The following is a 13,442-nucleotide window of genomic DNA, read 5'->3' on the forward strand; positions in this document are numbered from 1 at the left end:
ACATCAGAAAGAGTTTGTGTTTTATACACATCTGTAGAGGTTAGAGTCTAGTTAGTTGTTGGTATTCAATAAATATTGAACAAACATCACCTCTAGACTGTAAGCTCTTTGTGGGCAGGGAACATGTCTACCTACTCTGTTAAACCATACCCTTCCAAGTGCTTAGTACAGTGCTCTCTACACACTAAGTCCTCAATAAATACGAATGATTGATTTTCCTCCTATCCAAAATGTCCATTTTGGAGTTTCTATTTGCTATGGCCTAAGAAGAATATTAGTACTACTTCTCACCTGCAGACAACTATTGGAATATGACCCATTCTCTTTCTTTTTTGACTTTTCGAACCACAACCCAAGAGGACATATCTAGTCTACATCTTATGTTCATTACTTATCAAGGAAGGCTTTCCTCGATGAAACATCTATGACAGTGTTGTGCCATTCCAGTGCTATTCTCACCCCTGCCATTTTCTTTGCATCTGTATTATGTGTCTGCATAGGACTGGGGTACCAATACATTTTTTTTTTAATGGTGTTAAGCGTTTACTATGTGCAAGGCACTGTACTAAGCCGCTGGGGTAGATACAAGCTAATCAGATTGGACACTGTTCATATCCCACGTGGGGCTCACGCTCTTACTTCCCATTTTACAGTTGAGGTAGCTGGGACACAGAGTAGTGACTTGCCCAAAAGAGGGCACAGGAGACAAACGGTAGAGCTAGGATTAGAACAAGGTCCTCTGACATCCAGGCCCGTGCTCTACCCACTAGGGCAAGCTGCTTCTCCTGTGGCTTCCTGTATTCTTTTCTGCTCTCTCATACGAGAAAGACCTCCTCCTGGCCTTTTATCTCTGGAGATGTCCCTTCCTCCTTCCCAGCAAAGTTCAGGGCTAAGAGGGAGGGAGAGGTGCGATGGTGGGATGGTGATAATCAAGATAATAGTATTTGTTAAAGCACTTATTATATGCCAGGCACTATACTAAGCACTGGGGTGAATACAAGCAAATCAGGTCAGACACAGTCCCTTTCCCACATGGGGCTCACAGTTGCAATCCCCATTTTCCAGATGAGGTAACTGAGTGAGGCACAGAGAAGTGAAGCGACTTGCCCAAGGTCACACAGCAGACAAGTGGCAGAGCCGGGATTAGAACCCATGACCTTCTGACTATCAGGCCCGGGCTCTATCCACTACAACATGCTGCTTCCCATGACTTCTGGTTTTCATTGCTGTAAATGTTCTTCTCCCAGAGAACATGCACTTTTATGCTCATACATATAAGCACGCACACTCATACGCACAGACGCATATCCCTCCCCTCGTCCCCTTCCACCCCCAGGACCTGGATACTTCAACTGCACTCCGGAAACTGAGTCAAGAGAGGCAGTTGTGCCCCTCGTCCACCTCTAGACTCAGCTCTGCTGAAATCAATCTCCATATCCTAACACAGATACCAATTCACTAAAATGACTACATTTTGGTTTTGTTATTCACGTTCCCATCAACTGGTCTTTTGGTTTTTTTTTGGAATTCCTCCCCGGTTAGATTTGGAGGCATAATCACCAAATCCCTGCTTGCTTCCTTTAAGCAATTTGAAAATCCTTGTTTCCTCTGAGGAGACCACAGCGTTCTCTCAAGAAAGGCTTCTTCTTCCGGAGGGAATAAGCTGTGGATTTCTGGACAAGAATTCCTTTGGTCCACTTCTATGCTGCTGCCAAGTAAAGTCATTGGGTGAGGCGCATATTTCGATTGGTTTGTCACTCTTTTGGCCGACGGTTCTCTAAATGAAAGGGCTTATTAATACGCATGCGAAATTCCCATTAGGATGAATTCCTGGCACACATGCATCAAAGACATGAGATCCGTCAAATTACCCGGCACGGGCAACTAATCGTGCAGATATGCCTCCTCCCTTCACCTTCCTCCACCTCGGTAAATGGTTGGAAAGAACAAATAGGGTTAAATTTGGCCCTCTTTCTTTATAATCAATGACGGTTGTCTTTTCTGGGAAAATCTAGCTGGACACAGCAATAACCCCTGTTCATTATGGCTGAAAACGATAAGATCCTGTAAACGATAGAGAAATCATATGTGTGGGTACAGGAATAAATAAGACATGCACATCAGATACATGAGATGCAATCATTCGATAGCATATAAACATGGTAAATGACTGAAATAAGGTCCAAATTTCCTGTTTCATGTTTTTGCATACTCACCAACACTCTGCCCTTGTGTTGCTCTGTGCCTGAAATATGTGCCAAGTTTGCTTAGTTCAACAGGCATATCGGGTACACTTGGTAAATCTGGTACTCAGTGTGAATTTACCTAGAAAATCGAGTTAAACAGGTGAATTGGGCTTTCACTATGAATTAGGATAAGCCATAGTGACTAATGATTGCACAGTGCATTTGTTTACTTTCTTTCCAAAGTCCCAACCATACTCTTCCTGGATACTAAAATTTGGTAAAACATTTTTTTTTTTTTGCTCACTGTTTCTCTGTGCACAATGCATGCGATGTTATATGGTGCCTGAACTCGTCGATTTAAACTAAAAGTAATTTGAAAAACATAACAACACAAATTAAGAAGTATCCTCCGTCTTAGTCGTTTTCAGGACCGAGTCTTCTCCCAAAATTTTGCACAGTTCATTCAGTCTCTGCTGCATTTTAGGAATTCCTGCCAGCTGAGATTCTAGTCTTTGTTTTTCTTCACTCAGCGTTAAGCGGATGGCTGTATCCAGTTGTTCGAAACGCCAACCTCCTTCTCCATCGAATTGCAACAGATGAGTGTGGTACTTCCTGCATAATAAAATTAAAAGAGCATCATTAACAAATGAGTGTTAAATATAACTTCAGTTTAGAGTTTATTATTTTAATTGTTATCCTAAGGCAACTTTTAAGTAGGCCATCTACATCTGCATAGAATAGCCTTCCCTGAAAGGTTGCACGTTCTTTTTCTTTTTAAGTCTTAAACCATTCTTATTTCTCTCCAGAAAACTGGAAAATGTCTTGTAGTTCATCTTCTAAGCATGTCATGAGGGCAGAGTGGAACAAGCTAATGATTCTTGGGCGTAATCCCTATTAGCACCATGTCTACCTTAAAGGAGTTCAAAAGAGCAAACGTAAAACAAATAAAAGGGATTCCAAGGGTGGGGAGGCTGACATGAAGACATAAAAGAAAGTAAGAAAAAGATGGAAAATATATAACCGCTGAAGAAAAAGAAACGCTGCAGCAATGGATGGGAGTCAATCAATCAGTTGCATTCATTGAGCACTTACTGTGTGCAGAACACTGTACTAAGCACTTGGGAGAGTACAGTATGACAGAGTTGGTAGGCACGTTCCCTGCCCACGGCGGGAACAACAAGGAGATCCTTCGAAGGAAGGGAAAGACCCCAAAAAGAAAGCAAAAGAGCAACATAAAAAAAGAAAGCAAAAGAGAAACATAAAAGAAAAAGAAAATAAGCAAAAGCGACACGGAAATATAGATGGGAACAGTACATGAGAGAAAATTAAATAGGCAAAAGTTCATATTATGATGCACTTTCCTGCAATTTCATTTATGACCCTTGTTATTTTTGGTGTGTGTTTGTGCTTCCCCGGTGAAGGACTTTCACATTCTAGTCAGTGGGAGCAAAAACAAAACCTTATGGTGATGAATGGCATTTGAAAAATGACATGGCCCAATCCAGGGCAAGTTATCATTACCTTTATTTTCTGATTGAGGCTTGACCAACTCCCCTGCTCTCACCACATGACTTGAATTGTAAATAGGAAGAAAAACCTGTCTAGGTGTCTCTGCTCCGTGGACTCGAGGTGTGTCTGTATCGCGTTTCAATATAATAGGTAGAGTTTAGCCAGTCAGCAGAACGTAAGAAGGTTTTCAGGAGGAAATGTGTATCTGACCAAGGTAATAATAGTGTGGTTTACTGAAGTTAAGCTACAACAGCTTCTATCACAAATAGAATAAAGCACAGGAAAGTAGTAATTACCAAGCTATAATTCTATCTATCAGTAGGATAATTTAATAAACTTCTGCAGCTTTGACATTGGCAACCACGGGAATTAATTTATAGCCTTCCATCACTAGGCCTTAAGAGGTCATTATCTGAAAAATGCATTACATTTCTTCCCGTCCCTGAAAAAACAAAGCCTAAAAATAGAAACACCAAACAAAACATCATATATCACAGATGCCTGAATTAGGCTTAAGAAAGAGTAGTTCGATGGCTGGGATCTGAATAGCGATTCCTGTCACCGAGGTCTGGGCATGATAAAAGTGAGCCACAGAATCCACTTTCAACTTTTGGGAGGAAAAATCCTATATCAGCGAACTCGGCAAATCAGTCGCGATGGGAAGATGGATCACGAATGGGACTGTTACGACTAGGATTGCTGGAGGCTGCTACAGGTAGATTGGAAAGCAGAGGGGAGGATCCAGAGGGATGGGGTAGAACAGCGGTAATAATAATATAATGATAATTGTGGTATTTGGAATTTGTTAAGCACTATACTTAGTACTGGGGTGGATACAAGCAAATCAGGTTAGGCACAGTCCCTGACCCACGTGGGGCTCACGGTCTCAATCCTCATTTTACAGATGAGGTAACTGAGGCCCAGAGAAGTGAAGTGACTTGCCCGAGGTCACACAGCAGACATGTGGCAGAGCCAGGATTAGAACCCTTGACCTTCTGATTCCCAGGCCTGTGCTCTATCCACATGCCAAGCTGCTTTTCTTGGGTGGGGGCCTCTTGGCCAACTTGCTCTGATCCTACTTCCAACTTTTCTGCCCCTCCCATCCTGAACTATCCTCCCTCTTTTTTGCCCCGGTGCCTCTGCTTGGGTCTCCCTGCCTGGGAGAAATGTGCAACTTCAAGTCCTGAATGGAAAGCAGCATGGCAGGAACCCGGGCTAAGGGTCGAAGTAGTGTGGAAGGAACTGATTTCCCTGCAGCGAGGGATAAATAGAGAAGCGGTGTGGCTCAGTGAAAAGAGCCCGGGCTTGGAAGTCAGAGGTCATGGTTTCGAATCCCAGCTCTGCCACTTGTCAGCTATGTTACTGTGGGCAAGTCACTTCTCTGGGCCTCAGTTCCCTCATCTGTAAAATGGGGATTAACTGTGAGCCTCACGTGGGACAACCTGATTACCCTGTATCTGCCCCAGTGCTTAGAACAGTGCTCTGCACATAGTAAGCGCTTAACAAATATCAACATTATTATTATCATTAATACTGACTGGGGTTCTTGGATCCGGGACTCTGTCATCAGTGAGTACAGGATGGATCTCTGGATCTGGAGCCTAGCGTGGGACAACCTGATTACCCTGTATCTCTCCCAGTGCTTAGAACAGTGCTCTGCACATAGTAAGCGCTTAACAAATGCCAACATTATTATTTTACAGAGCTTGGTCGTTTAGAAGTGCAGGTACACCTGTGCGAATGCATATGTATATCTGATATAGATTCATTCAGTCAGTCGTATTTATTGAGCGCTGAGTGTGTGCAAATCACTGCACTAAGTGCTTGGAAGATTACAGTATAACAACATAATGGACACATCCCCTGCCCACAACAAGCTCACAGTCTAGAAGGGGAGACAGACATGAATATACACACATAAATACATAAATAAATAACCGATATATACATATGTGCAACGAGGCTGGGAGGGAGGATGAATGAGGGGAGCAAGTCAGGGAGAAACAGAAGGGAGTGGGAGAAGAGGAGAGGAGGGCTGTCACAGAAGGCTTCTTGGAGGAGATGTGCCTGATGTACATCTCTGATATATACCAAATATATATATATATATATATATATATATATATATAAATCCTTATATATCTACCATCCTTAAGGTTTTAATTTTAATGATGGATTTACTTTATCATTTGAAAGTTTTAAACTTTATCATTCACAGAAAACTTCTAGGCACAAATACATAAAATAATTTAAAATAGTTCCCACCAATTGAAAATTGTGAGAATATATAATCCGTAAAGGAAAACATACCCCCAAAGAGCTCACTGAAAGATACGGGTTTTGGCTGGAAGTAGAATACATGAAACTATTGCTTACGCAGTCTTGTCTAGTTTAAAGGTCGGGGTGTGGGAGTCGGAGGATTTGGGTTCTCATCTCAGTTCTACCAATAACCTGCTGTATAACTTCAGGCAAGTCACTCAAAAATAATGATAATAATGATAATTATAGTACTTGTTAAGAACTTTGTGTCAAGCACTGTTGTAAGCGCTAGGGTGGATCAAGACAATCAGGTTGGACAGAGTCCCCGTCCCATTTTAAATCCCCATTTTACAGATGAGGAAAGAGACACAGAGAAGGTAAGAGATTCGCCCAAGGTCACAAAGCAGTCCGGTGATGGAGTCGGGATTAGAACTCAGGACCTCTGATTCCCAGCCCCTTGCTTTTTCTATCAGACCACTCGTCTTCTCTGTGTCTGATTTACCACTGATTTATCCATTAACTGATAATTATGCCACTTGTCAGCTGTGTGACTGTGGGCAAGTCACTTCACTTCTCTGGGCCTCAGTTTCCTCATCTGTAAAGTGGGGATTGAGTGTTGTGAGCCTCATGTGGGACAATCTGATGACCCTGTATCTACCCCAGTGCTTAGAACAGTGCTCGGCACATAGTAAGCGCTTAACGAATACCAACATTATTATTATTAATTAGGTAGACCTATTTTCAGATGTTGGAAATATTTCCAGCTACGTCTCAGTCGGTTCTATGCCCTGTTTTGTTCTGTACTGAAGAGTGCTAAGAAATAAGGGCAGAGGCTGGAATGCAGTGGATCACTCAATCAGTTGTATTTACTGGGCACTCGCTGTGTGCAAAGCACTGTATTAAGCACTTGGGAGAGGAGCATATAACAGAGTTGTTAGTCACGTTCCACGACCACAAGGAGTTTGCAGTCTGGAGGGGAGGTTTCATTCATTCTTTCAGAAGCAGTGTGGCCTAGCGGACAGAGCACGGGTCTGGAAATCAGAAGACCTGAGTTCTAATCCCGGCTCTGCCATTTGCCTGATGTGTGACCTTGGGTAAGTCACTTGACTTCTCTGTACCTCAGTTACCTCATCTGTAAAATGGAGATTTAAAACCCGTCCTCCCTCCCATTCAGACTGTCAGCCCTGGGTGGGACAGGAACTGTGTCCGACCCGGTTACCTTTTACTTACCCCGTTGTTTAGTACAGTGCTTGGCATGTAGTCAATTCTTAAAAAATACCACGATTATTATTAGCATCATTATTATTCACCTTTTGGCTCAACTGGTATACCAGTGTCTTCTGCCTGGTCATCATCAGAGAAGCAGCGTGGCTCAGTGGAAAGAGCCCAGGTTTGGGAGTCAGAGGTAGTGGGTTCGAATCCCGGCTCTGCCACTTGTCAGCTGTGTGACTGTGGGCAAGTCACTTCACTTCTCTGGGCCTCAGTTCCCTCATCTGTAAAATGGGGATTAACTGTGAGCCTCACGTGGGACAGCCTCATTACCCAGGATCTACCCCAGCGCTTAGAACAGTGCTCCGCACATAGTAAGCGCTTAACAAATACCAACATTATACTTCTTCTTATTATTATTATCATCACAGTTCCCATGCTAGGATGATGAGTATTTTACCCACCTCCCCTTAGACTGAGTGGCTCCCACCACAGGAACAGGTACATGGCTCCATTTTGTTTAATGGTATTTGTGCCAGGTATGAAACTAAGTTCTGCGGTAGGTACAAGCTAATCAGCTTATATACAATCCATGTCCCACATGGGGCTCACAGTCTTCATTCCCATTTTACAGATGAGGGAACTGAGGCACAGAGAAGTGATTTTCCCAAGGAGACAGGTGGCAGAGCTGGGTTTAGAACCTACGTCCTTGTGACTTCCTTGCGATCTATCCACTAAACCAAATTTCTTCCATTTCTGACTCTCGGGTGGGTTTCTAGGGTTCTTCCACACAACTCGGGTTCAGAAATGAATTCCAAAGATCTCATTACTTTTGTGTGCTTACGTCATCATTTATCCAAAACACATCCATATTCTTTTCAGGTGAATATTAATAATAATAATAATAATAGTATTTGTTAAGCACATACTACAAGCCAGGCATTGTTCTAAGCACTGGGGTGGATACAAACAAATCGGGATAGGCACAGTCCCTGTCCCACAAAAGGGGCTCACTTTCTTAATCTCCATTTTACAGAGGAGGCAACTGAGGCACAGGGAAGTGAAGTGATTTTCCCAAGGTCACACAGCAGACAAGCGATGGAGACGGTATTAGAACCCATGACCTTCTGGCTCCCAAGCTTGAGCTCTATCCACTATGCCATGCTGGTTCTCACTGACTGAGACATGCAATGGATGTTGCTTTGCTCTGCTGTTTCCCTGTCTCAACTTAATATTTTGTTGGCACCTACATTTTTTTTAAAAAAAGGACTTTTTTTACCTTCTGCTAATAAAAATAACAAATAAGAACGATGGTATTTGTTAAGCATTTACTATATGTCAAGCACTACACTAAGCAGAGGGGTAGACAGGAGATCGATTTGTACATTCCAAGAGTTTAGTACAGTGCTCTGCACATAGTAAGCGCTCAATAAATACTATTGAATGAATGAACAAATAATCAAAACAACATTGTCTTTGTCCCACATAGGGCTCATAGTCTCAGTAGGACGGAAAATGGGTATTTAGTCCTTATTTTACAAATGAGGAAATTGAGGCACAAAGAAGAGAAGTGATTGCCCAAGGTCACATAGCAGGTAAATGGCAGAGAAGGAATTAGAACCCAGGTCCCTCTGACTCCCAGGTTCATGCTGTTTCCACTGACCATTCTGTTGCCACTGTATTTTAAGTTACCTACTGCAGGGAAGAAATTATAACTAATGCCTTGCATTTTTCCATGCTGGAACCCGACAGGATGACTCTACGACGCAATGAAGAACGCATTTGACGTCAAGTCCTTTCTTGAAAATATAGTGATATGGTGGTTTCTGGAAATTATAAATAGTTATAAAAGAATCCTGATTCTATTTATTTGCTATTGTTTTAATGAGATGTCTTTCCCCTTGACTCTATTTATTGCCATTGTTCTCGTCCGTCCGTCTCCCCCGATTAGACTGTAAGCCCGTCAAAGGGCAGGGACTGTCTCTATCTGTTGCCGATTTGTACATTCCGAGCGCTGAGTACAGTGCTCTGCACAGAGTAAGCGCTCAATAAATACTATTGAAGGAATGAATGAATGAAATCACCTTGGGCTCATCGTGACGTAATTACACGTCGTTATCTAGTGCAGAGTTCCAAAGAAATGTTCATTAAAATGTAACAGTACACCGAACAACAGACAGATCCCGTGAACGACTTCACTTACCGACTGGATAAACAAACCAGGGAATAGTAATAATACTAATTAAGGTACTTGTTAACTGCTTACTATGTGCCAAGCACTGTGCTAAGCACTGGGATAGATACGAGTTAATCAGGTTGGACACAGTCCCTGTCCCACATTCATTCATTGATTCATTCAGATGTATTTATTCAGCACTTGCTGTGTCAGGGCACTGTAATAATAATAATAATGTTGGTATTTGTTAAGCGCTTACTATGTGCCGAGCACTGTTCTAAGCGCTGGGGTAGATACAGGGTAATCAGGTTGTCCCACGCGAGGCTCACAGTTAATCCCCATTTTATTCAATAGTATTTATTGAGCGCTTACTATGTGCAGAGCACTGTACTAAGCGCTTGGAATGAACAAGTCGGCACCAGATAGAGACGGTCCCTGCCCTTTGACGGGCTTACGGTCTAATCGGGGGAGACGGACAGACGAGAACGATGGCGATAAATAGAGTCAAGGGGAAGAACATCTCGTAAAAACAATGGCAACTAAATAGAATCGAGGCGATGTACAATTCATGAACAAAATAAATAGGGTGATGAAAATATATACAGTTGAGCAGACGAGTACAGTGCCGAGGGGATGGGAAGGGAGAGGGGGAGGAGCAGAGGGAGAGGGGGGAGAAGAGGGTTAAGCTGCGGAGAGGTGAAGGGGGGGCGGTAGAGGGAGTAGAGGGAGAAGGGGAGCTCAGTCTGGGAAGGCCTCTCGGAGGAGGTGAGTTTTAAGTAGGATTTTGAAGAGGGGAAGAGAATCAGTTTGGCGGAGATGAGGAGGGAGGGCGTTCCGGGACCGCGGGAGGACGTGGCCCGGGGGTTGACGGCGGGATAGGCGAGACTGAGGGACGGTGAGGAGGTGGGCGGCGGAGGAGCAGAGCGTGCGGGGTGGGCGGTAGAAAGAGAGAAGGGAGGAGAGGTAGGAAGGGGCAAGGTGATGGAGAGCCTTGAAGCCTAGAGTGAGGAGTTTTTGTTTGGAGCGGAGGTTGATGGGCAACCACTGGAGGTGTTTTAAGAAGGGGAGTGACACGCCCAGATCGTTTCTGCAGGAAGATGAGTGAAGAATAGACCAGAGCGGGGAGAGAGAGGAGGAAGGGAGATCGGAGAGAAGGCCGACACAGTAGTCTAGCCGGGATATAACAAAAGCCTGTAGCGGTAAGGTAGCCATTTGGGTGGAGAGGAAAGGGCGGATCTCGGCGATATCGTAAAGGTGAAACCGGCAGGTCTCGGTAACGGATAGGATGTGTGGGGTGAACGAGAGAGACGAGTCGAGGATGACACCGAGATCGCGGGCCCGAGAGACGGGAAGGACGGTCGTGCCATCCACGGTAATAGAGAAGTCTGGGAGAGGACCGGGTTTGGGAGGGAAGATGAGGAGCTCAGTCTCGCTCACGTTGAGTTTTAGGTGGCGGGCCGACATCCAGGTGGAGACGTCCCGGAGGCGGGAGGAGATACGAGCCCGAAGGGAGGGGGAGAGGACAGGGGCGGAGATGTAGATCCGTGTGTCATCTGCGTAGAGATGGTAGTCGAAGCCGTGAGAGCGAATGAGTTCACCGAGGGAGTGAGTGTAAATGGAGAACAGAAGAGGGCCGAGAACTGACCCTTGAGGAACTCCGACAGTTAAAGGATGGGAGGGGGAGGAGGCGCCGGCGAAGGAGACCGAGAATGACCGGCCAGAGAGGTAAGAGGAGAACCGGGAGAGGACGGAGTCCGTGAAGCCAAGGTGAGATGAGGTATGGAGGAGGAGGGGATGGTCGACGGTGTCAAAGGCAGCAGAGAGGTCGAGGAGGATCAGAATGGAGTAGGAGCCGTCGGATTTGGCAAGAAGGAGGTCACGGGTGACCTTAGAGAGAGCAGTCTCGGTAGAGTGGAGGGGACGGAAGCCAGATCGGAGGGGGTCCGGGAGAGAATGGGAGTTAAGGAATTCTAAGCGGCGATTGTAGACGACTCGTTCTAGGATTTTGGAAAGGAAGGGTAGTAGGGAGATAGGGCGATAACTGGAGGGGGAAGTGGGGTCGAGAGCGGGTTTTTTTAGGGTGGGGGAGACGTGGGCATGTTTGAAGGCAGAGGGGAAGGAGCCATTGGAGATCGAGTGGTTAAAGATAGAAGTTAAGGAAGGGAGGAGGGCAGGGGCGATGGTTTTAATAAGGTGAGAGGGAATGGGGTCCGAGGCGCAGGTGGAGGGGGTGGCGCTTGCGAGGAGGGAGGAGATCTGCTCTGAGGATACTGCAGGGCAGGATGGAAAAGTAGGGGAGAGGGTTGGTCGGGGGGAGGGGAGAGGCGGAGGGGTGACTTTGGGGAGCTCAGACCTGATTGTGTTGATTTTTGTGATGAGGTAACATTTTTACAGATGAGGTAACTGAGGCACAGAGAAGTGAAGTGACTCGCCCACAGTCACACAGCTGACAAGTGGCAGAGCCGGGAGTCGAACCTATGACCTCTGACTCCGAAGCCCAGGCTCTTTCCACTGAGCCACGCTGCTTGGGAGAGTACAATAGCACAGTGCCATGCACATAGTAAGCGCTTAACAAATACCATAATTATTATTACTATTGCTACAATACAACAATAAACAGACACAGTCCCTGCCCACAACGAGTTTACAGTCTAGAAGGGAGAGCCCACATGGGACTCACAGTCTTAATCCCCATTTTACAGATGAGGCAACTGAGGCCCAGAGAAGTTAGGTGACTTGCCCAAGGTCACACAGCAGACAAGCCAACTCCATCATATGAGACACCATTTTATATGCCCGGCACATCGTGAGTGCTTAACAGATACTATTAAAAAAAAATCACTGTGATGAACTTACCAAAGAGAAGGCCTATGTGTTATTGACAGCAAGGATATCCCGACACTTTTTGCAGCTTGAAAGATTTTTCCTTCAACGTCGATACTGACGGCACTGGTGCATTCATCCAGCAGCGCATATTTAGGTCTTTAAAAAACAAGTAATGAGATGTAAATCGGATGTGCTTGAACTATTCAGAGCTCTCAACTTCTAAGGACAAAAAGAAAGATGCTTATAGGGTGCACTCAATGGTAAGGAGGTGAGGAAAATCACCGCAGGACAGCTCCACAGAAGGCATAACCGCTGAGATATAATGTGGGACAGGTACTGTGTACAACCTGATGGGCTTGTAATAATAATAATAATTGTGGTATTTGTTAAGCGCTTACTATGTGCCAGGCATTGTACTAAACGCTGGGGTGGATACAAGCAAATTGAGTTGGACACAGTCCTTGTCCCACATGCGGCTCATGGTCTCAATCCCCATTTTCCAGATGAGGTAACAGGGGCCCAGTGAAGTGACTTGCCCAAGGTCATACAGCCCACAAGTGGAGGAGCTGGGATTAGAACCCATGACCACCTGACTCCGAGGTCTGTGCCCTACCACTAAGCCACGTTGCTTCTCCACTCCAGTTTTTAGTACAGCGCCCGACCCAAAATAAGCACTTAATAATAACGATGGTATTTAAGTGCTTACTACGTGCCAAGCACTGTTCTAAGCACTGGGGAGTATACTAAGTAAGCAGGTTGTCCCACGTGGGGCTCACAGTCCTAATCCCCATTTTACAGATGAGGGAATTGAGGCCCAGAGAAGTTAAGTGACTTGCCCACAGTCACACAGCTGACAAGTGGCGAGGCTGGGATTAGAACCCATGACCTCTGGCTCCTAAACCCGTGCTCTTTCCACTGAGCCACGCCCATGATTATTATCATTATTGTTATTTTATTAATGGTGGTTGAAAATTTGAAAGCTTCCAGTCTCCATTCTTGTCAGCAACGACATTTGCAGGGGCCTGGGAGGGAAAAAAAAACGACTCTTGAACAAGGACCTGATGAGGGATCATCGCGTCAGAGAAATGCTTAAGGTTTGAGATACATCTCTATGACAACATTATAGTTTCCCTTTCATGGCAGCATTATGCTTACTTGATTGTACACGCTCAATTTCTTAGTACAGGGCTATGTTTATTAATTACCACTGATCGTTAATTACATCGTTGATGTAACGTGTCTCCCAATTCTGTAATATTGTACTCTCCCAAACAGTT

The 13,442-nt window shown here is 44.9% G+C and overlaps 1 protein-coding gene across 1 annotated transcript in view; it reads right to left on the reverse strand.

Annotated features, from left to right (window-relative positions):
- Positions 1-1,468: 1,468 nt before the first annotated feature.
- ABCD2 (ATP binding cassette subfamily D member 2) overlaps positions 1,469-13,442 on the reverse strand; it is a 106,199-nt gene continuing 94,225 nt past the window's right edge. The window contains exons 9-10 of the mRNA XM_029047226.2: positions 12,196-12,321; positions 1,469-2,798 (exon numbers count right to left, since the gene is read on the reverse strand). Of these exons, the coding sequence (XP_028903059.1) occupies positions 2,582-2,798; positions 12,196-12,321 (343 nt within the window). The 3' untranslated portion in view covers positions 1,469-2,581. The remainder of the gene's footprint in view (positions 2,799-12,195; positions 12,322-13,442) is intronic.

Source organism: Ornithorhynchus anatinus, chromosome 2, assembly GCF_004115215.2.
Source record: "Ornithorhynchus anatinus isolate Pmale09 chromosome 2, mOrnAna1.pri.v4, whole genome shotgun sequence".
NCBI classification, from domain to species: Eukaryota; Metazoa; Chordata; class Mammalia; order Monotremata; family Ornithorhynchidae; genus Ornithorhynchus; species Ornithorhynchus anatinus.